Genomic DNA, 24,820 nt, shown 5'->3' with positions numbered 1-24,820 from the left:
CTTGACTACGCACAAAGATAAACACAAAAGAGCAAAAAAGTTAACTCTTTACACAGCGAAACACGTTGATGGTGAATGAGCAAGACGAGACTTCCTGGTTAATGCCGCGGAATTGAATTCACTCCTCCATCACTGAGCCAGTCAACACACAGGAACTTAACTGCATGCTCTGATTGGTTAGCTCCTCAGCCATCCGCCAATAGCGTCCCTTGTATTAAATCAACTGGGCAAACCAACTGAGGAAGCATGTACAGGAAGTAAAAAGACCCATTGTCCGCAGAACCCACGAAGCAGCGAAAAATCTGCGTTATATATTTAGATATGCTTACATATAAAATGCGTGATAGAGTGAAGCCGCGAAAGTCGAAGCGTAATATAGGGAGGGATTACTGTAGTCTGGAATTGTTAGTGTGATGGAAGTGCAATATTTTTCCCTCCACTGTGTCCACAGTCACATGTCCTAATAAGACACTCTCCAAACACACATGTATATTGTACATGTACAATACTATATACACACATATCCTCTTACTGATTTTTTTTTTATCAATATGGCCTATTTTTATTCAATAGAAAAGAATTTTTAACTCTCACGTAGCAAATTAAATAATAATAATCAAGACTCTCACAGTTTGATGTTTATTATACAGTAAGTATTATTATGGCACCTCTATCACACAAATATTTTTTCTAAGCTATTAATTACACAGATTTTCAAAATAACATTTTTTCATTTAATGTTTTAAAAAATAAAAAATGTAAAAAAATTGTAATCATTCTTTCATGAAAATTCACTTCACATTGTGAAAGTTCCATCTAAACAAATGCCCCTTCAAACCAGTATCTCAGTGTTTTTCTCTCTTCAATCTACATGATGGAGTGACAGCACAAGCCTATCTCCCTCAACTCCCTGTAACTACCAATACAAGAAATCAGACTCACAGGGAATGTTTTCCTTTGTCAATCAGTAGTCCTTCTGTTTTAATGAAGGTCACACTTTTTGAGGAAGCCTATAAAGTACTCCAGTTATTGGGTGCAAAATCTTCATTTTCACATTCACTTCCTTTTTGCAATGCAGTAAAAACTGATCTCAAAAGCATAACATATATATTTCATTAGTTATGGGCTATGAATTCTAATTTTTTTTTTTTTTTTTTTAACGAGATGCAATGATGGAACTGGAAAAAAGTTCCAAATAGTTGCTTATATTCCAAACACTATTCGGGGAAAAAATTAATGCAGTAAGTTAAATAGAGCTACTGGTCAGGTTTAAAAACAGGAGTATCAGGTTTCATGAAGATAATAAGTGGTATGTTTTGGATTTGAATTTATCAAGTAAATAACATGAAATCTCTATAGAATTAGGATATGTTGACTAAGAAGTAAAACAAGATTTTGCATTCATTCATTCGCAGGTACTGTTTCCCATTTGGACGGCCAGAGGGTGCTTTAAAAGCTACACTGTCATTGCTTGAAAGGGTATGTCTTGGCTTTGTTACAATCCTGTTGTAGTTCCTTGTGTTTCCACATGTTTTTGTCAAAAAGAAAAGAAACATCCCCCAAATCAACAAATACTCAGATTAAAGCATTGACAGCTTTAACTATAACATTGATGTAGGTACTTATTATCTCATTTGAAAGTCATTGTAAGCTTAGGATGCAGAATGGCCTAGCGTGCTGGTATTATTTTAAAGCATCTAGCTGGGAGTTATGCCAGCAGTTTAATTATTAAAGAGAACAATTAGCCTATTGGATAAAATTAATTCTGTCATTCAAAATGAAATGTTTAAATAAGTTGTAAACTCCGGAATCTTTTTTTGTATTTGTAAACCAATAGGTGAATACAGCATGTGAAAACTGCAGAAAGGTTAGATACATTCTTAACAGAGAAAATGAGGAATCATTAGGACTGTTTCATTTTTGTATCTTTCTGGAAATATTTTTTATAAAATAGGCTAAACCATTTATTATCCTGTCAGGGATGTTGTGTGTTCCTTTTTTTCTGATGAAGCATATGTTTGTTCATTGTAAGACATTTCAAGTAAAAAAAATGACAACTGAGGCACGGTTTAAGGAATAAAGCTGCTCATGTGAATGAAAGACGCTGATGTGCATGCTTTGAACTGACCTATTCTTCTTGCAGCTGAAGAACTATTGTAAATTCTGTTGTTAAGTGTTTTGCTTTGGCTACAGGGGATTGAGCTGCAAGTGTTTTCCACCACTTATTTGCCACTCTTTCTTTTCTTTTATTTCCCAATGAACCTAAGCTTGTGCCTTGTCTACACACACAGTTTGATTATCATTGTCCTCATTATACTTGCAATCTGTCAATACACCTTCACTGCTGGATACCTAGAGACATCCTAAGCATAATGTTTATCAGCAAAACAAGCGGTTCTCTAAATGATGGAAATGGATTATGCACTAGGTGGATACAATGTACTTGTCTGTAATTTAAATTTATTATTCATATTTCTCTGTGGATAAAATCTAACCTAAACTGTAGCCATGTTCAAGTGTTTCTAAATGAGGGTTGAACAGTTAATTTAATTTTTCTAAATTATAGGTATCCCTTTTAAGAAAGGTGTTGTTCTTTATTAAAATTTAAATGCTGCCTTTAAAAATAAATTATTTACTCATTTTTTCCAGTTTATTATTTGGAAATTGGACCATGGCTTTTTCCTAGGCAGTAGCAAACAACTTATACATTTTCATTTCAATCTCAAATTGAACACTCAATGTTTAAATACAGTATCTTTGGACAATCACACTCTGCTTCTTGTTAAACCAGAGTCATGATTTTCGAAAGTTCTTCCTATTTTAATATACAATTATTTTTATTCATTGAACAGCAACAATGCACAGGCATTGTCACATTCCTCATTCAACACTAGAGTACAGCATGTGCTGAACAATGGAATAAAGTATGGACAGATCTAGCCAGTAGCACAAAAGACAAGCTATTTTATCAGGAAAAACACTCATTATGCAGTGAATAAATGTCATCGTTGGCCCTCCTGGTGGAGAAGGGGCATTAGTCCCTTTTATGAAATTGTCATGGTATAGGAGGATTATTAATTTAATTATCTTTTCATTATGCAAAACTCTTTGCCAATTATTTTGAAAATTATTTCTAAAACTTGTTCTTTGGGCAGTAGGTGTTTATTTTTTTGTAAACACCATATGTAACATAAGAGTCAACATTGATACAATAAAATAGAAACCAGAAGGTAGTCCTATGGTCAGTGTTTTCAGGCATCATGAAGGTCATCAGTCAGTCATTTTCCAACCCGCTGTATCCTAACACTGGGTCACGGGTAGGGAATCCATTCCCAGATAGGATTATCCATTCCCAGGAATTTGGGAATCCTGCATGTCATTCCCGGGAATCCCGGGCTAACGGGGATTACACAGTTCACGGGCATCTCACATGTGAACGGTTTTAGAACGACCAACACTTATTTTTAATAAAACTACTGCAATACGTTGACACCAATTAAAGGCTAACCTTATCTACAAGCAGTTCATGCTGTCATATAAGTACATGTATCTAGTTCAGGGGTGCCCACACTTTTTCGGCTTACAAGCTACTTTTAAAATGACCAGGTCAAAATGATCTACCCACATTAAAAATGCAATATATATATATATATATATATATATATATATATATATATATATATTGCATAGTTTCACTGTCAAATAATGCAAAGAGTACGCGACACTTGTTTCGCCCTAATTCTGGGCTCATCAGGCGTACACACTCACTGCACCCCCTCTCGTGGATCGAACCTCAGATGTCAGTATCCAAGCCTCTTTACATTGCACCACGGCATGTGGTTCGTTTATTTGACAGCATGTAGATGGGGGTAATTACATTCATGGCATTTGTAGTCTGAATCACAGTCTGATTGTATGGGTGGTTACCTACTAAGTAACGCTTGTGGTTGGTCTGCAAGTCGGCAAACATCTGCCATGGTGCCCTCTTTCAGTTGCGAGAAGCAGATTATAGAATGTTGCATAGTTTTACTGTCAAATAATGCAAAGAGTATGCAACACATGTTTCGCCCTAATTGTGGGCTTATCAGGCGTACACACTCACTGCATGTCAGCATCAGAGGTGAAGCCACGCGTGTGGTTCATTTATTTGACATCATGTAGATCGGTGTAATTACATTCATGGCATTTGTAGTCTGAATCACAATCTGGTTGTATGGGTGCATGTGGGATGACCAGTGTGTTAGAAAGAAAGAGATATCAGACTGCCCACCATGTATGTCAATCAAGTGGCAAATGCCATAGGGAGGATATATGATAGACTAACATTTAAAAAAAAAAAATTTTGAATGCAACGCGATCTACCGGTCGATCACGATCAGCGTATTGGGCACCCCTGATCTGGTTAGTTGCGGTAATAAGAGCGTAGAAAGTACAACGTGTCCAGCGTGTGGTCGTCCAGCCGAGAGCGCACCTTCGTGCAGATTACGCCAGCCCCTGAGAAAGGACGCTCTGCCTTCACTGAAGTAGGCAGCACAGTTATCAGATATTGATTCACATGTTCTAAACAATGCCCACGCTTGCCGTTGCTCTGAAACACCGCCATTTCAGTTTTTACTGATGCATCCAATTTCTTGTCATCATTCTGTGATGGCAAGTTTCTTGGCACAGATAATGCGGATGCAACAGACTGATACATTGGAATTTCAAGTTGCTGTTCAAAGCTGTTGTCTGACAGATGTCAATGAAGTCTGCCCCGTCCCACCATTCGTGAGCAGTAGAGTGCAGACTCCTCCCAGTCCACTGTACTCAGTCTTAGTGGGAACCGGGAGACTGACGACTGCTGCTAGTCTGTTGTTGACTGAATTAATTGGCAACACACTACGCTGTAGGCCAAAAAACCGTGCCATTTAATTATTTTCAACTATAACTCTGTTATTTCTTGATCCATTTTTACACTTTTACAAGCTATATATGCTAGCTTGGCCGTTTCCGGTTTCCCAGGAATTACAGTAGTTTCAAAAAATGTCCGGGAATCTTGGGCTCCTGATTAATGGATTCCCTAGTCACAGGGGTCTGCTGGAGCTAATCCCAGCCAACACGGGCGTAAGTCAGGAACAAATCCCGGGCAAGGGCGCCAGCCCACCGCAGGGCACACACACACACACACACCAAGCACACACACTAGGGACAATTTAGGATCGCCAATATACCTAACTTGCATGTCTTTGGACTGTGGGAGGAAACCGGAGTACCTGGAGGAAATCCACGCAGACACAGGGAGGACATGCAAACTCCACGCAGGAAGGACCTGGGAAGCGAACCCAGGTCTCCTAACTGCGAGGCAGCTACTACGCCACCTTGCTGCCCTGCATCTTGAAGGATTTGTCAAAACTTCTGCTTTGTTGTTTTCTCTGTCTACATGATTCCTTACAACTTGAGTTATGCTCTCTTACTCCTTAGAGTCTCCTACCATTAGCATTCCACATGCAGAAATTAATAGATCTTAATTGTGTTGGCACTGTATTTGTGTTTGTTAACATAGTGAAAAGTAAATTTTTTGCCAATGAAGTATTCTGTCAGAGTAACAGGATGACAAGCTCAAATCTGTTTATATGTCTACACAATCATCACTGCATCAATTTTGCCCTTATTTTCTTAAACCATTTGCCTGAACTTTATCCTCAGACCATGATCCACAGTCATTGCTCTATTGAATTTTAAGTGGTTGTTGCTCCATAATTTATGGTCTTTCAGAGCCTGCAGTCTTTTTATCTTGCTGTGTTACCACAAGAATTGTTTCTTAGCTGTAGCACACCTTACAAGATCACGGTTTTGTTAGGTAGTAAATGATCCCTTTATTGGCTTTTCACCCGGAGCTTACAACTTTTTGCGTCTTCCACTGAGTTTTTTTTGTCTCTGTTATGCATGCCTGATTTCAGTTCCTTATGACAACTTGAAAACCACATCTTGAAAATCTGGTTTGGTGAGCTGTTGCCTACCTAGTATAGCCATGTTGGTACACAATTATGACTTTATGTGTGTTAATGTGTATTACCTTTGCCATTTCCAAACAATTGCTGGAAGCAAGCACCACAGCATTTCTAAGTATTATTAAGTACATACATTGATTTGTAAAAGTGCATTGTTGGCACGTCTGTTTTGGTTAATCACAGCATCAATGATTTGAATCAGGTGTAAAATTGATGGAATTGAACAAATAAATTAAATGGCTTTGGTGCTTTGAAGGGGAAGTTTGAGAACTAAGCCTTGGTGTTGATGTCATCTCACAAGAACAGCAGAAAACATTCTTGTTACTTTTTATTGTAGCAATGTCTATGTGTGCTTGTTATACTGTTTTATATTGTTTTCATAAGCAAATAAACAGTTCCTGCCTAGAAGTAGCTTTAAAATTTTTTTTGGGTGGATTAAGATTTTTGTACATACCCTATATGGCCAAAAGTACAGTTTATAGACACCCCTCCAAATAAATGAGTTCAGATGATTCACAGACTCATAAAATCCAGCACATAGCCATGCAATCTTCATTGTCAAACATTGGTAGTAGAATCGGTCATACTGAAGAGCTCAGTGACTTTAAATTGCCACTGTCATAGGATAGCACTTTTGCCACATCTCACTACGTGAAATTTCTAATCTGCTACAGCATATCTGACCTGGTCATATACAAGTGCTATTATTGAGAAGTGGAAGCATCTGGTAGCAACAACAGCTCAGCAATTAGAACACATTAGAACACATTATAACACTCTAGATGAGAACAGGCCATTCAGCCCAACAAAGCTCGCTAGTCCTATCCACTTAAAACATCAAGTCGAGTTTTGAAAGTCCCTAATGTCTTACTGTCTACCACACTACTTGGTAGCTTATTCCAAGTGTCTATCATTCTGTGTGTAAAGACAAATCAAATGTTTCTGCGAAATTTACCCTTAACAAGTTTCCAACTGTGTCCCCATGTTCTTGATGAACTTATTTTAAAATAATAGTCTCGATTCACTTTACTAATTCCCTTCATAATTTCAAATACTTCAATCATGTCGCCTCTTAATCTTCTTTTGCTTAAACTGTATAGGCTCAGCTCTTTTAATCGTTCCTCATAATTCAACCCCTGTAGCCCTGGAATCAGCCTAGTCTTCTCTGGACCTTTTCTAGCACTGCTATGTCCTGATTGTAGCCTGGAGACCAAAACTACACACAGTACTTCATATAAGGCCTCACCAGTACGTTATAAAGGTTGAGCATAACCTCCTTGGACTTTTACTCCACACATTGTGCTATACATCCTAACATTCTGTTAGCCTTCTTAATAGCTTCTGAACACTGTTGGGAAGTTAATAGTTTAGAGTCCACTATGACTCCTAAATCCTTCTCATAAGGTGTACTCTCGATTTTCCGACTGCCCATTGTGTATTCAAACCTAACATTTTTACTTCCTATGTGTAATACTTTACATTTAATGACATTAAATTTCATCTGCCACAAATCTGCCAATCCTGTATGCTATACAAGTCCTTCTGTAATGCTGTAACGGGTTCCAAATTACCTGCTAATCCACCTATCTTGGTATCATCCGCAAACTTAACCAGCTTGTTACTTATATTCCTATCTAAATCATTTATATATATTAAAAATAGCAATGGCCCTAGCACTGACCCCTGTGGAACACCACTCTTAACATCGGCCAGTTCTGATGAGGTTCCTCGCACCATCACCCTCTGCTTCCTGTGTCTGAGCCAATTCTACACCCATCTAAAAACATCACACCCTGAACTCCCACTTCTTTTAATTTGATGCCTAACCTTTCATGTGGCACCTTATCAAATGCTTTCTGAAAGTCAAGATAAATAATATCATAAGCTCCTTTTGTGTTCTCATTTTTTACAAAAGTCTGGAGGCAGTTTTGTGGGGTTGGGGGGGGTCGGGGGTCAACTCCATATTAATGCCCATGGTTTTGAGATGTCAAGTTCATATAGACGTGATGGTCAGGTATTCACAAACTGTTGTCCATACAATGTTCATTGTGTTACCAAGGGTAAGTGCAACTACCAGGTTGGCATAGAGTACCTGTAATTGCTATGAGAGGTCACCATGAACTACTTTAGCAACGGAGGCAGTCCTGCTCGAGCCAGTCTGGGAGAACTAAAGTCGCTAGTGAGCATAAGACACTCTAAGTGAGCTGGGTGTCCCAGGAAGACAAAATGCAGGATTACTAATAAAGGAGACAAATACTGGGGGAAAATATGTAATGTGCCACAAAGATGCTGAAGGACAAACAAGTCAGCATTCACCAGGAGCAATTGATTTTCTGAGACAGCAAGCTCTTGTTAAATTTAAAAAAGAACTTGTGCCCATTTGAAAAATGTAGAGTTTCCTGCCATCTTTGTCAGGGGCAGAACCCTCACTTTTAACATGCTTAATGCTACCTTATCTACAGTTTCCCTTAAAATCCTTCTAAATTTTGTGCCCCTGGAAAAGTCTCTTCCAGAACAGTCTTATAATTTACACAATGTACCATGCCTGACAACCCTCTCTATGTCCACATTGTTTTTTTCAAAGTGACATATAAGAAGAGAATTACATAGAACTTGGCATGGCATTAATCAGGTAATTTGAAAGTAGCAGGCTATGTAATAATCAGTGCTGTTGTATATGCGACTGTTACCTCCATAATTGTATGTTGTACCTACTAAGGGGCATGTCAGAGCCTCAGATGCAGTCCAGGGTTTAAGTAAATTATTTAATTTTGCAGAAATAACCTTTTTACGGTTATTTTTTTCTCCCAAAACTCCTTTTTTCTCTTCTTCCTTACTGTCTTTGTCTTTCTCCTTCACCCCTCACAGGTGAGCATTGAGCAGCGCCAATATCAAGCTGCTCCTTTTATGCTTCACCCAGGAGTACTTCTGGAAACACCTCAAAGTAGTGACACCTACTGTACTTTTGACAGCTCCCACTGGCAGGATCCATGGCATCCAGCAGGGCTACCCAACGGCACTATAAATAGCAGGAGTCCCGAAGGGTGTGCACATGGGTGCTCCAGTAAGGGAAACCTGTTCCCTAGTGCCTTGGGGAATTATGTAGCTCTGATAGTTAATCTCCCTGTGTCCTTTCTCTTTGCTGTTCCGACTAGGAAAGAGAGCAGCAACCATCCAAGCCCCTATTGGCCAGACAAGGGTTGCTCTATCCCATTTGGGAAGGCAATCCATTCTTGCCATTCATTACATTGTATATTTATTTAAAATATGATTTATAAATATGTTCATGCACATACAGTATTATAATAAGTATGTTAACAAAATTAGGGTTAGGGTTAGGAAAGTGAACCCAGGTCTCCTTACTGCGAGGCAGCAGCGCCACCGTGCCGCCCAGAGATATCCACACACAGAATATTTTGGCAGGCCTTTCTGTTATACAATTATATTTACCTCTGACAGCACTATGCCACTACATTTACTTGTAACCATCCCTCTAAAGTTAGAATAGCCACAGTTAACCTTATTTAGCTGTTTGGAGTGTTTTATTCAAAGACTTTTATCATCATTTAGTAAGTTATATTTAGTTCAAAATCTGGGTTATTAAATTAAAGAGCTCTCCACATTGTTACTGAAATATTCCCAACAACCCTGAAATAGATGTGTGGGTGTGGTATTTTACAATAAAAGGCAAACAATAAGGATTGTTTGACTAAAAATGCAGACTTCTAGATTGCAGAGTAAATATTATTACCCCAACAGGTCAAATTCACAATTGTGTTATGGGTATTTGCTATAATTTCAAAATTGATTGAGAGTATTCTTACATTATATTGATTCAAAGAGTTGACATTTTATAAATGAATGCCATCTTAAACTATAGTATGTCTTCATTGATATTGTATATCTAATTTACACTATTTTACAAAGAATAGTGAAGCTTCACATATCTAAATTCACCAAGCATATCATGACAGTTTGGTCATTCAGTGATGTATAATGCATCAGCATCAATATCCATGTCAATGACTGATGAACAATTCATATCACCATTGCTGTCACTCAGTTCAAACAATTATTCAGTTTCAGTTTATTCTAAAACTGTTTTTACAGCTTTTTGTTTGACATTGTGTTTTTCATTGAAATTGGGCCCCACTCCTGAATATTAAATATTAATGACTTACCTTAGAGTTACTATAAAGTGGCAGAAAGCTTAAACATATTGCTGATGTTTTATAGCATAATGCTATTTTATCCAATTCATGGCAGCAAAATCATTTTTCCAAGAGTTATTCAAGCTTAACAGTACAAAGTGTATCATTACACATCACCCCGAGCCTGATTCAGGTTTAATCATAATTGCATATAATTCCAATCCTGAATCACACTTGTGGTTAATGCCAAAGAGGTTAATATATATATATATATATATATATATATATATATATATATATATATATATATATATATATATAAAATATAATTTTTTTTTTTAATCTTATGTGCTGCATAACATGTGTGAGTAAATAATTGTTTATGTGCTGAAAGACAATTAATGTCTTGAAAGAATTAAAGAAATTACATTTTTGTCTGGAATGTAACTATTGTTACTTTGCTTTATTACTTTACATGTTTAATGCACAAATGTAAAGGAAGAGAAAATGTAACATAAGGTAGAATCACAGCCTGTACCATAGCAGTCAATGTAAGGTCTTTCAGTGTGAACTCTTTAGAACATTTACACTTCTGTCTGTCAACACTTTCTTTCATCATGAAAAATATTTCTTTTTCTTTATGTTTTTCCTAAACTGCACCACTCTGGGGGCTTTTGTCACTCCCCAACCCTCCAGTTGCCTTTAGGCAAGCATGAGTCATCTAAAACTCTTTTTACACTAATTATTTAGCTCATGCTGTTTTACTTGCATGAGCTTTGGCACAAGCACTAGACAGGTGCCATTGTTCTACATTACATTTAAATACATGCATTGACCCTGTTATCAAAGTAGTAAAAACACAGTAAACTGCAATTGACACACTTCTTTAAATATATATTAATTTTGCATGTTTATTTTAACTGGTAAAGCTAAACCAAAACAGTGTATTTATACAAAATACAGAACTGAGTCTTCTAACAGTTCATGGATAATCTTTTTCCTTTATTCATGTTAGGCTTTCACTATACTCTGATCCATTTTTTTTTGTCTCTTCACTAAGATACCAAAATTACAAGTGAGTAAAGTACTTGCTATTATTTATCAGGTATACTGTTGCAAGGTCACATATGAATCCCTTTCAACTACAAAAAAATAGAAAATAAAAAACCTGGTAATTAGTTGCAAGTGTCAAGAGAAAAATCAATCATATAATAACAAAAGATGGCCTGGGGCCTCATGTATAAACGGTGTATATGCATAAAAATATTGCGTACAAACATTTCCACGTTCAAATCGCGATGTATAAAACCTAAACTTGGCATAAAGTCACACGTATTTCCACGGTAGCTCATACCCTGGCATACGCAAGTTCTGCGCTTGGTTTTGCAGACTGGCGGCACCCAGCATCAAAGCAGTGCTACTGTTCCAGTGTGGTTTCCCTTTCTTTTTTAGATCCACATCACTGACGCTGCTTTATAAATACACTGAAATTAACCGCATATTGTTTATTAGTTTAATGCATCTGATTGTAATTAACCTGTAACAAAATAATTGTCCACAGAATGGACAAACTATTCCATATACCATAGCTGCTTTAACGTTACTCTCACTGCATCTTTTTCTTCTTCTTCTTCTTTCAGCTGCTCGAGTTAGGGGTTGCCAGAGCGAATCATCTTTTTCCATACTACTCTCACTGCACCATTCGAAGTATTTATATCACTGTATCTGAGTGGGGAATCACAGCTGTACAGCAGCTTGTCGGAAAGGGAATTATCGGTATACAGCATCAAGCACACACTGCCTCAGCCATGCTGTCTATTAAACTGCTCTCATACAGTAAACGCTTCAGAGCCTTTCCTGTACGGACCTCGCAGTTCTAAAACAGTTTCATCCCAAGAACTCTAAACGCACTCAATCAGTCTATCAAGTGCTCCTTGTAGAACTTTTTGTACTTATAAGTACAATTACCTCACTGTAAACTTGCAGTTATAATATTGCACAACTTGATCCACTTCATAAAGCGCGTATTTATATATGATGACAATATCATTTTTAAGATGAAATGCAGCAAAATATGTTCATTATATTATACAGATAAAACTTTAACTTAATTTAAATAATCTATATTGTTAATAGATAAATATGTGAGGACACGGTGTTGCAGCACTAGCAAGGAGCTAGCACTCCGTTCACAGATTGTTCCTGCCTCGCGCTGTATTCTTGCTGGGATTGGCTCGACACTGGATGGTTAGAATAATTAAACACGTACCACGAAGATATTTCAATGTTCCTTAAAAGTTTTGAAGAATCGCGTTCTAAGCTTACAGATGGCTTAATGTCTATTACAGAGCTGATTGTGTGGCAATTGGGTATTTGGGGAAAGAAAAGTAAGAACAGGAATTGAAGGTTAGTACGTTTGAAAGAGACAGTACTGCTGCAATAAATTATTTCATCGAAAGTGGTGCACGGCGCATTAAGCATCTTGCGTAAGACATGAACAATGACTCCGCCACCATGTTCCCATGTTTAATAACATGCTTTAGCTCATATAATCATGAAAATGATATCAAGTATACATCTCAGTATTTTAATACTGTAATATCATGAATGTAATGGATTCTGTGTCCTGTCAGATGAAGAGAAAGCCCAGAAGCACATAGTGATTCACACACATAGAGCACATAGAAGATCAAATACAAAACAAAGCATTTAACGTGCTGCTTTAATTATGATGGGATTTGAGGAACTAGTAAATTAAACAATTTTAAGATGAAGTTTATGATGTTCTACTTGAATGACAAAATAAACTTAGTGATTAAAGTGGAAATTTCAAGATTAAAGATGACATTTCGTGCTTTTTTCTCACTGTGTCCAAATAGTTTTTTTTTCTTTTCTCTTTACCCAAATAAGCTTTAATATGACACTCAGACGGTGGGCTACAACTCGCCTTTTCATGGCGACTTTGATATCTGACAACTTCTTTTTTTATTTCGGGCACTGTGCGACTTTGTGAACTTGAGCTTTCAAGTTTCTCCAACACTGTCACTCGATCAACTCCCTTTTGTTGTTTATACCACTGTTTAAACCAACAAATAGTACATTTTCCCTTGCCTCCACTTGGTATTCACTGAAATTCTTTTATTTCCCTCCGTGCTTTTGCCATTGCCTTTTCATAGAACGCTGAGCTTAAGGACTATTTATATTAATTTGCATATTCAAAGAGGCGTAATTCTGGGATGAGTTGCGGTGGGGCAGCAGGTGCATGGACGTGTGTTACTTTTCACGCTGACTGAGGTTTATGTAGCTGAAGAACGTGGAAGTTGGCGAACGCAAAGATGTATGCATCTGGATTTTTTTGTGCTTACGAACATTTCCGCTTTTGCCCGTACACCATGTTATAGTATGAATTCTTCGCACGGCGTTATGCATGAGGCTCCTGGTGACTTGTAGTGATTATTATGTATAATTCTGAGCTGAATTTGTCTGGCAGTCTAACTTTCATAGTTGTGTTGCCAGTATAGTCTCGGAATATTTGTGAATGCATTTTTTTTTGTATTTTTACATTTGAGACACCTTCTATATATGTATTAGTACTTTATAGTATACTAAGTATATAGTATATACTTTATATTTCTATAGCTGATATTAGGAGAAAATAAGAAAACCTGTAACTTGCATCTGATACAGAGAATATTTCTTTAACGATTTTATTTAGATCAAAGTTGTTCAAAAGATGCAGATATATTCTCAGTATACAAATATATAAAGGTCTTGATATCAACTACCATATATTAAGTATCATTACTTTAAGAACAAATGTGGCTATCTTTTAAAGCAAGTTGTCAATACTGTGGCACTGAGTGAAGCAGTATAGTGTGGAGGAAGTGTAGAATTCCACTTTGATGAGTAAAGATCCAGATATTTGTTTTCTGTAGTGTGCTTTTTTCCAGAGGTTCAAAGTATGGATTTCCATATACCAATAGAAAATTACAAGCAATGACAGCACTTCCTTTTCTTAAGGGCTTAGAAAACATATTTAGTTTAACTAGGTCCTTTTCCTTTTATTCTAAACAGATTGTGTTAGAGCTGCACCCAGGTTGTTAAAGGCTTTGTTTTTCTAGTTTAGTGTAACATGAAAATACATTACATTTAAGTGAGATGTTAATTTTCATAACATTGAATCTCCCAGCTAATATGTTAGATTATGTTTAAAGCTAGTTGTGCATCCCATCTAATCAACGCAGACATCAGCATGTTCAGCATTAACATGTCCAGTAGACCATCTGTTGGAGTGTATTTTGTAGTTCATGTGGTAATATCATGCATTGTATTTTTCATTCCAACAAATGACACATCACAAACGTTAACACTACTTTTACCAATCCCATGCCAAATAGCATATAACAGAGACATAGCAACCAGATAGACATATAGGTACACAGACACTTGTTCTATTATTAAAGTAGATGTTCCAGGAGGCCACTTTTGGTCTTTAATAAGGCTGACCAGATGTCCCAAATGTTCAGGGACAACCCTGTTTCTAAGTAGCGTGTCCCATTTTATTTATATATCCCAATATTTAACAAAATATCCTGTTCAGACCTGTTTTTAGCCAGCAGAAACATGGTGCACAAAACTCCACAATGGAAATCATTTGATTGAATGGTTGTCTAGCACACTCACTGGATTAATGAGTTGTACTCGCAGATATTATGCCATGCTGTAGATTTTAGTCAGCAGTCACCTGGAAGCCCAGTTGTTTCAATGGCTTGGTTGGGGTTACTTTAAAGGCACTATATAAAGAAACCTTGTGGACTTGTCAAATGTGATTTAGGAGTAATGAACCTCTGTGATGAGAACTGACTCATGGCACAAGGTATATAATTTAACTGAGTAGAATTTGAAACTCATGTCAGAAGTTGAGAGAATTCTAGCTATATTTAGTCAGCCCGATTTCTGTGCCATGCATTGTTTCTAAAACTAGTATACTTGATGAGGTGTTCTCTTTTCTATGCTCAAATGCTACTTTTTAGGGAGAGGCCCAAGGTCAGAGTGGATAAACTCATAATCTCCTGGATTGAGTACCATGCATTGAAATTTATACTTGTTAACATAAAGGCCACTTCAGTGTGAATTTGAATTGCAGATAGGAAATTTCTGTGTGCACCATACAATTATCCAGAGAATTACACTATCTTCGATTTATTGCTTCAAGGAGTAATGCCTAGTCTTCCTCTGAGACTTCAGTGGTTATGGAGAATAAGAGAGAGATTAGGAGGAACACCCTGACAAATCTGAAAACAAGTGGTGAGATTTTATTAGATCTCTGTAGCATCTACTGTACTAGAAATGGACCCAAGGGCAGACCCCAAACACACCGGAGGAATTGTATGTCTCAGATTCCCTGAGAGCACCTGGGAATTTCCCAGGAAGAACTGCAGATCTGTTGCTAGGGAAAGTGAAGTATGGCTTTCTCAGCTCAGTCTATTGCTGCCATGACCCTCACTGGGAGAAGCAAATGGAAATTTAGTGAGTGAATGAGTATAATTTATGAGAAAAATTCTTTATCTGTTACTGTGTTAGTTTATTAAAGCATTTCATTTAAAAATAGTGTTAAAAAATAAGATTCAGTGAAAAAATACAGTTCACATTACCTATTTTAGCTGACCAAAACGTACACATAAATTAGTTAGGTTAAACTTCCTTCAGACTAGGCCAGCAACATCTCACTATAAGTACTTGTATTCTATCTTAAAAAATATCTAGCAGAAGACAAAATGCTAATCAAATTCAAGTTTGCTATTTGTTTTCTTTATTTTTACATACTTATAGGCAGGGTAACTGTAAGAAAAAGTATGGCTCCCATATGTAGCCCATTGTTACTGAGATCCCCATTTTTTCCTTTATTTGACTGAGTACCCTTGTGGCAGAATTTTGTTTATACCCTTCGGGTACTTTTTCCTCTCTCTTGACCAACTTTCAAGAGGAAACTTTATAGATGAGAACATGCATCCCTTGTGTTTTTTAAAACTAATTTAATTGAACTTCAAAAAGAATTAGAAAGACTTGAACTATGTCTAGTTTCATTTAAGATCCTGCTTAAGATACAGAGGAAATTCCATTCAAGGAAACAGAATAGCAGTGCATTTAATGGCAGCTGGCTAGAAGACAGTAAGAAAAAGAGTCAAATCTACAGCTTGTCCTGGATTGTTTTAAACTCTGAAAGACTATGGGACTCCAGTTACTGTAGGTTCAGTGTGGTTATATGTGAATTTACCTGTTTCCTATATGGAACGTGTGCCAGTCTGGTAGTCCATCCCAGATTATATTAATAAAGTAGATTTGTGTACATTTTGAGGCAATGATGATCACTGTTTATTGTAAAGATTTTTTTTGCACATTATAACAGTTGCAAAAATTATTATAAGACTGATAGTACTTTGTTTAATTTCCCTTTGTTTAGGTTTTAATGAAGGATATCTCCACTCCAGTGCCAACAGAAGATGTAAAGAAAGTTGTCCGCAAATGTCTTGAAAAAGCCGCTTTGGTCAATTACTCCCGCTTAACAGAATATGCTAAAATAGAAGGTTTGTACTTGATTCTGCCATAAAAATGGCTGAAAGAGCCAAACAGACCCATTAATTTTTTTTCTTTCTTTTCTGAACAAACCTGAGCAATTGCAACTGCGAATGTCTCATTAAAATCTCAGCTGGTGAACTGCAGAACCTTTTCCCATTCACTAAGCTAATCTGCCTCCTGGGACCTTGCTTTGGTGGAAATCCCTATTTAACTCTTCCCTGTTGCTTTCTGCCATGTAATTTTGCTATGGCGATACGAATAGTACTCTTGCTTTCTCTCTGTCTCTCTCTCTCTTTTTCTTTCTTCATGCAGAGTTTCAAATGCAACAATTATTAGTTTTGAGTATTGGACATACATAATGTACTAAAAACAGTTATGGCTTGTTTCTATGGGTGTTCTTACTATAAATATGTCTATTTTCATATTTAATAAAAATCAGGACCTTTAATAGGATGGAACAAGGGTGACTTTTAATTTCAAGGTGTGGTCAGTAATGTAATGCTCTAAATAATATATCATATATTTCCACAAATATGGAGGGATACTGTATACAATTGAAACAGGTCAAAATCCACATTACTTGCATAGACATATGCAAATATAACCGTTGAAGTTGTGGTTTTCTTGCAGACACTATGAATCAGGCTACTCCTGCTAAAAAACTGGAAGATATTATGCAGCTTGGTGAGCTTTGCATAGAAGTGCTGCAGCAAAATGAAGACCATCATTCAGAAGTGAGAACCATTTTATTTATTTATTTATGAATTTATGATTTAGTCTAAAAGAAGAAGCTTTTGTGTTTAGACATTAAATGTGGTTATTTCATCTGTTAAAGATCAGCACTTTTTTTTTTGAATAAATAAAGAGTGTGTCTGGTTCTTTGGCGACTCTAGGTCAGACTCCTTTGAGATGAGCATGAGTGGAGTTGTGTTTGTGAGCATGCCCTCTAACGGGCTGCTTGTGACCCCAGCCACAGTTAGCTCCAACCATATGCTAGATGCTGGTATTATAGGGTTGAGATCCTGCAAGTTGAAGCAGATTACACAGGAGGGATAATTTATGGATGACTTATTTAAACGTTTTGTTTAAAATAAATAGATTGGTTAAAGATAAAGACAAGAAATGTAGTGTAAATTTAATTTAATCTGGTTATAAAGACAAAAAGATCTTTTTTGTGTTTGTATTATATTTATCCATGGTGTGAGTTTAAATAGTTTCTAATCGAATGATAATTGTTCTTCACAGTTTTTAATAAATGCGTGATTATGTGTTACTCTGTAACCGGTAAAAGGCAGAATTTTGCATGCTGTACAAAGTGGTAGATTTTGCTTTAGAAAGTCTTTTCTGAAAAGCTAATTCCTTACAATTAGACTGACAGGGTCTGAAATACTGTGAACATATAAACATTTTGTTTTTATTGCAGTTGCCTTATAAACAAGGAAGAGTAACAATGGAAAGTTTCATACTGCTAATGCCGCTGACGTTAATAGTTCTTGAAATACACAAAAATGTACATTCTTGCCATAAGTGAATGGCAGATACTATTTATCATTTGCACACATTAATTAGCATGCCATTTTAGTTTGAAAGTGTGCTGTGGTACAGCAACAATGATGACTAGTCAGTCTGCAATCTTTTTGTAGTCAGACATGTTTAAGGAAGCTTAGTGTAATCCTGAAATGCAAAAGAAAAAAAAAGTTTCTCCTGTGAAATTCCATGGCCTACATTTTTAGGCTGAATTTTGTGAAAACATTGTTTTCCTGTTGGTGTTTACAGTATATTATGCAGATGAATTACATTGAAGATAACTGGCTTGATCTGGATTACACAGTGAGGGAAGACTGAATCTACAATCTTTTCTTTTTATGTTTAGTTTTGACTAAATTAATTTTTCTGATCAGAAGCCAATGTGCCACATTTATCTTTTTTAGGATGGTGCATTATTAAGCATTGCTGCCCAACAGCTCTAGGGACATGATTTCGAAGCACACACCAGTCACCAGACACCATTTGTGTCAAGTTTAAACATTCTCCCTATACAACATTCAAAAGACAGTAATATTAGGCTCTTTGACATCTCTGAATTGACCCATTATGTTAGTGCTGTGTATCTGATAGTTGAGTCATGGCAACTGGACTTCATTCTTGTTAGGTAGATACGTTTCAATGCTCATCCAAACAGCTGAGCAGTGAAACATATCTACCTAACAAGAACGAAGTCCAGTTGCTATGACTCAACCACCAGATAATTTCATCTGGATGACTGAGAATCTTCAAAGACTTAGTGCTGTGTAGTGGACTGCCACTTCTGTATATTCAGGCTTGGTGCCTGCTTTGTACACAGTGCTTCGGCAGATATGCTTTGATGCCATATGACCCCATAAAGGATGAGGGTACAGGAAATGGATGAATAATTAAATTTATCAATTTCTCCATATTTCTTTCTGCTGTCATTAAAAAGAAAATAAAATGTTGCTAGGGTGTCACTTCTTTCTAGTCATTCTTTTGTAATTTCTTTTTAAAATTATTGATGTGTAATTGTGGTGAAGCGGGTCCACAGCTCAAATCAAAAAGGTCACTTTTTAAATAAATAGTCGCCTCACTCACGGCTTAAAGAGGGGGGTGTGGTATGTGTGGCCGGAGCGGTCCCCTTGAATTTGTGATACAGGCGGTCCTCGCTTAAGTGCACAGGTGAGGAGTCGTCCGCATCCGTAATTGATGCCGGTAGCTGCTAATTGCCACACATGATCCACGTCCCCGTGATAAATAATGGAAGCGCAAGGCGGCTAGAGGGAAAAAAGAGAAAAAAACGGACGGAGGTTGAGAAGGTGAGAAGGCAGGAAGTAGGGAGGAGAAAGTCGGTGCATGAGCAAGCGAGTGAAGGTGCTCGTAGTAGCGACAACCTGCAGCTGAACAGTGAGCCTGAGTGTTTGGCTGGCACCCCGGGAGCAGGCGGTAGTGGTCGCTCCCGCTGAGCATTATTGAGGAGCAGGAGTGAGCAGAAGGAGGATCAGCTAAGGCCGAGAAGGCGGTGGGGGTTGGGACTTGGGAAATGAACCCCTCCCCAGCGTGATTGCCCTGGTCACTGTTTGAGCCCACCGGAGCCAGGGATTGGCGAGGCGAACAGATCAGCAGTTGAAGGCAGAAAGAAGGTCAGCTGCAGGTAGGGTGGCTCCCTTGGTGCATAGCCTAGACGGGAGAAACAGCCATTGTTTTAACCTTGTTGTTTTTAAAGGATTTTTTCTAGCGTGTTTTTTTAATCTTCACAATTCACAGCTTTTTATTGGATTATTTATTTGAAGATATTTTTAAAGCACTGCACTATTTATTTGAACACTGTTTTGAGTTTTGTTGTTTTAATAAAAACACTTTGCACTTTTGCACCATCCCCTTGCTTCATTGTTGTGCCTCACTGTCCAGCTCATCGGTAACATTACAGATGGTGTCGGGTTAAAGAGCTCCCAGAAGGCAGATGGGAGCATGGAGCAAACCCGCATCATCAAAGTAATGTTTGTTAACAAAATCACCTTGGCCATACAGCTTGATGAACATGAATACTATCAGCTAGTGCAACAGATTTCTATCTCATTCTATCTCAGCAAATTCATAAAAAAAACTGATAGCTGGCTTTTTTTTAATTACTCTTGCATGTTTTAGCGAGGAGTAGGCTTAAATGAATACATTCATACATACATAAAGAAAACTGTTGCAGAAGTTAAGGCAAGTCAAATAAATCAATTTGCCTTAAATGTGTCACTGTTATGAGCATGGGAAAGCTGGCTCTGGGAAGGAGACTAGGAAATCTCATTTAAATTTTTGAGTGACCATGATCATTGTCTTGTGTAATAAAATGTAAAATTGTAAATTGGTCACTACTATTCATATATGCAGAAATGCACATACACAGTAAAGGGTCTTCTTTATCAGCCACTTTGATCCTGTAATTTTGTAATCTCGTGTAGAAAAAGAAATACAAGATCTCTAATAGTACTATAACAATGAATGTACATTCCCTTGTTGCAGTAAATAATGCAGTCATTCCCATTAGGTTTAGAAATATGAATGAGGTATGCTTAGAGGAATTAATCTTGGTTACCTGTTTATTGTATGACAAAAAATTTGTTGTAGCTTAAAGAAATATTTAGTAAAATGTATGCTATGCAATATAGCAGTTGAAATGAAGGCCAGAAATCAAGCTGAAAAAAGTTGAACTGATAATAAAACTATATATATATATATATATATATATATTTATATATGTATGTATATATATATATTTATATATGTATGTGTATATATATATATATATATATATATATATATATATAGTGACAGTAGGGGGCACTGGTGCTCCCTTGAACCCTCAGGCACGACTCCAGACACTGGATAAAAGTCTAAGACTTTTTATTAATTAACAACAACGTGCACAAAGCACCCTCCACACTACTCATAGATTCTATAAAGACTACATAATATTCTCTCCTCCTCACCCAGACACTTCGCCCCTCCACCTCCCAGTTCAGCTCACCGTCTGGGTTTTCCCTGAGTCCTTTTATACACCCTGACCCGGAGGTGTTCCTGCCCAATCAGTCCACAGTTCCTTATTCCTTCCGGGTCAGGGTAAACAGTCCTTTTCTTCAACCCGGGAGCGCGTTGTTTCTTCCTGTCACGTGACCGTGACGTACTCCCAGGTTATAGGGCACAGATGAGCCCACGAGCCCCCCTACAGCGACTCCCAGCGGCCCCCAAGGTATCCAGCAGGGCTGTGTAAAAACACTCCAAGGTCCATGATGCCCTGCTGGAAGTCAGGGCACGATCCTGCTGTCGGGAGAGCTCCTCCTGGCGGCCTGGGGGGGGAGGACCGGAGTATGAAGCCAGCAGTCCTCCACAACATATATATATGCACACACACATGCATACATACATATTGTATATATAGTGTATACAGTAATGTAAAGTTGACTGCCTGACACACCTCACTGTATAACTCAAATGCATGCCAGGCAGTGTGATTGTGAGCACAGATGGGAAGAAGAAGATAAAGTGCCATCTTTGGTTACAAGCAGTGCTTGAAGCTGAACTTAATAACCCTACTCTTTGAACACTTTATTCCGTAGGCTTTATTTTACTTCTTACGATGTGGTACAAATTCTTTGTAGCCCATGGGTTGGTGGGTTGGTGGAGTGATGGGGGTTGACCAGACAATTTTGTGAAGCTGATTCAGTAAAACAGATATTTAATATATATACAAATCTCCTCACAATGCCAATGTGGGGACTATAATTCCCATCACCCAGTGTGCTATGTCAGACAATTTGATCAATGCTCACAAAGCTTAAATAAGAGCATCAACAAAATAGGCACGTCATCAAAAGTAGCAACCTTTTGTTTGTCTACCACATTGGGACAAAAGTTTCATTCATTCGCTACAGCGTTTATTTTTACGGTTGTCTTTTTTGTCTGATCTTGGATTTTGTTTAGAAAAAAGAAACTTTTCCCCTTGTAATTTTAATCTGGACCCTTTTCCTAGAAACAGAAAGAGGCTTAAGAAGTGATGCTAAACCCTTATGGAACAATCTTCTTTTCCTTCTATGAAAAATAAAAATAAAAATTGGCCCTCACAAAAAAATCTTAAAAACTCACAAAGCCAAATTCCTTTTTTAAGTAAGTTTCATTATTGCAAGCTTGCATGTGAAATGTAATGTATTCGAAAAGAGACTTGGCTGTTTTATTTATCACTTACCTATTGTGATTTTATATTTGACATATTCTACAAAGCGAGATTTGGACAGAAAGACAGTGACAGTATGATGCACTTGGCCAAGCATGCCCTTCATTTACTATGTACACCACACTTGGCAATAAATCTGGGATAAACTGATTACACTGAGTATTTTTTCATCTGTGCAGAGCCTTTTATTTTTGAAAAATCCAACATTGTTGTCCACCGGAATATCATCTTTAAGTTCATAATACCAATTAGCAATCAGTGTTAAGTTCTTTTTGAAGTAAGCAAAACAAAGGGGAAATTAAAAGATTTAAAAAAAACACCACAAATTAGCCAATGAAGCCAAGCCACGATTGAACAGAATTAAGCATGATTTTTTCAATAGCTGTTGGACATGCTGTTTTTCGGAATGTGATAAGAAGAAAACAGGATGGCGCTTTTGAGTGAGTAAAACTAATTAGTAATTTTTTTTTATTTTTTTTTTTGTTGGTAGACTTTTATTCAAACCCACTGTATACTGAGGTAGTACTAATTTTAGGCTTTAATGATAATAGAGAGTCAATTTTTTTGCTTTGAATGAATCAACTTTAAATCACCTTTATAACTTTACCAAATATTGCTACTGGTGATGTCCTTCAATACTGAGTCCTTCTGTAATTTCTTCCACTCCAACACCAGCCCACTGACCACCAACCAAACCTTATAGATGTTTTCTAAGGTACTGGCTGTACATAGTTCACAATATTATTTCTTTTCACCTGTTCTTCTCTGCACAATGCTTTAAACATTTAATTCATTATTTGGGGAATGAAAATGTGCACCCTATAAACATATTTTCTGTTAATAAGATAAACACAATTCTGTGCTAGAACTTTATTGTGTGGCTAAGGGTATACCAAAAAAGAGAAGCCTGAACACCCAGCTGATGAAAAACACATAAAGAAATGCTTGAGTGAACAAAAGAAAGTTGTACACTTCTAATAAAAATCAAAGTTCACATTATTCTTACTGATTAGCCTACAAAATTCTGTTTTGCAAGTGACCATCAACAAAAGCTAAAGTTAGACAATAGGAAAAGTGAGAATTGAGCAGTTGCTTGGGCAAGTGTGTGTTGCATGTTCAAGAATAAGAAACTCAATAAACTAATAATGTAGTAATATACTGTAGTAACAGACAGCCAGGACTCTTACCAGGCCTGGATGCCTCCATAAGCAAAGGGCTAAGGGAAGGAGCTTACACGGGATAGTACTTCCCCCAAGATGATATAGGGCGCCCTCTTGGCTTGCTACAGTGCCACAGGTTTGCAGCATGGAAGCTCAACCCTGCTGAGGCCCATGGCCACTGCCAGGGGGTGCATGAAAAACAGTTGAGCACTCCTCTGGCAGGAAAGAGATTGTGGAACACCTGGAGCACTTCCAGGTGCTCTATAAAAGAGGGCCACGTCACTATATTTGGTGAACCAGAGGTGGAGGAGGAGTGGAGACAGACAAGAGACAGAAGAGAGAGAGAGAAGGAGGACGAGAATGCTTGTGCTTATTGTGCTTATTATACTGTGCTGCATAGATGGGAAACAAGACAAAAGCGTTTCCCACAGCTGAATAAATGTGTGTTGCGCTGAACTTGTGTCCTGGTGTCTGTTGTGTTGGGTGTTTGGGGAGCACCAGTGTCCACAGTATATATGGACAATGGACAAATTTTGAGTCACCTATCGGACTAACCTGCTGGTATTGTTTGTTGGAAAAAACCCAATGGCACCATGAGTATTCCATGACAAACACAGACACAGGATAATTGAACAAACCTTTCACATACAGTGACTCAGCCAAAAACTGAACCCAGTCTGCCATAGAACTGTCAAAAGTGCTTTGAAAGTCCATGTTAAAACATTTGTTTGTTTGAATAAATTCAAATATATGTTGCATATTGTGGTTCTTATATGTATAGTCCCTCTAGCAATGCTGCTAATAGTGTGCCAATTTTTTTTTTTTTATGAAAATATATTTGCCCTAGTTGTGCAAAATGTGCTGACAACATTCAATATAAAGGAAAGATTATTATTAATTATCCATCAAAAAGTTATTTCTTTACAAACATGGTATATATGGATTTGACCCACAAAATTGTGTTCTGAAGGTCAGCACTTTCTATAAATTAAATATATATACTGTATATATATATATCTTTCCCACACTGCCACTTTACAATGGAAGATATGGACATGGTGAAAAAGCTTAAAAAGGTTCAAGATAGTTGTTGAGCATTCATCTGGTTAGCACTTGCCAAACAAGCCTTCATTGAGCTTTGCCGAACTTCACTTCTGCAGATGGTCTTCATTTGTATGTTCTGGCACACCCTGTTTCTCAGTGAGATCG

The 24,820-nt window shown here is 37.3% G+C and overlaps 1 protein-coding gene across 13 annotated transcripts in view; it reads left to right on the top strand.

The window, feature by feature from the left end:
* cadps2 (Ca++-dependent secretion activator 2) overlaps positions 1–24,820 on the top strand; it is a 795,011-nt gene that overhangs the window by 622,609 nt on the left and 147,582 nt on the right. For all 13 annotated transcript variants that reach the window (XM_039761141.1, XM_039761136.1, XM_039761130.1 and 10 more), the window contains exons 15-17: positions 1,416–1,479; positions 16,605–16,728; positions 17,351–17,454. In XM_039761141.1, coding sequence (XP_039617075.1) covers positions 1,416–1,479; positions 16,605–16,728; positions 17,351–17,454 — 292 coding nt within the window. The remainder of the gene's footprint in view (positions 1–1,415; positions 1,480–16,604; positions 16,729–17,350; positions 17,455–24,820) is intronic.

The sequence above is a fragment of the Polypterus senegalus genome, chromosome 8 (genome assembly GCF_016835505.1).
Source record: "Polypterus senegalus isolate Bchr_013 chromosome 8, ASM1683550v1, whole genome shotgun sequence".
Taxonomy (NCBI): Eukaryota; Metazoa; Chordata; class Cladistia; order Polypteriformes; family Polypteridae; genus Polypterus; species Polypterus senegalus.
The sequence above is the reverse complement of the archived record's forward strand: the minus strand, read 5'-3'. Positions and strand labels throughout refer to the sequence as shown.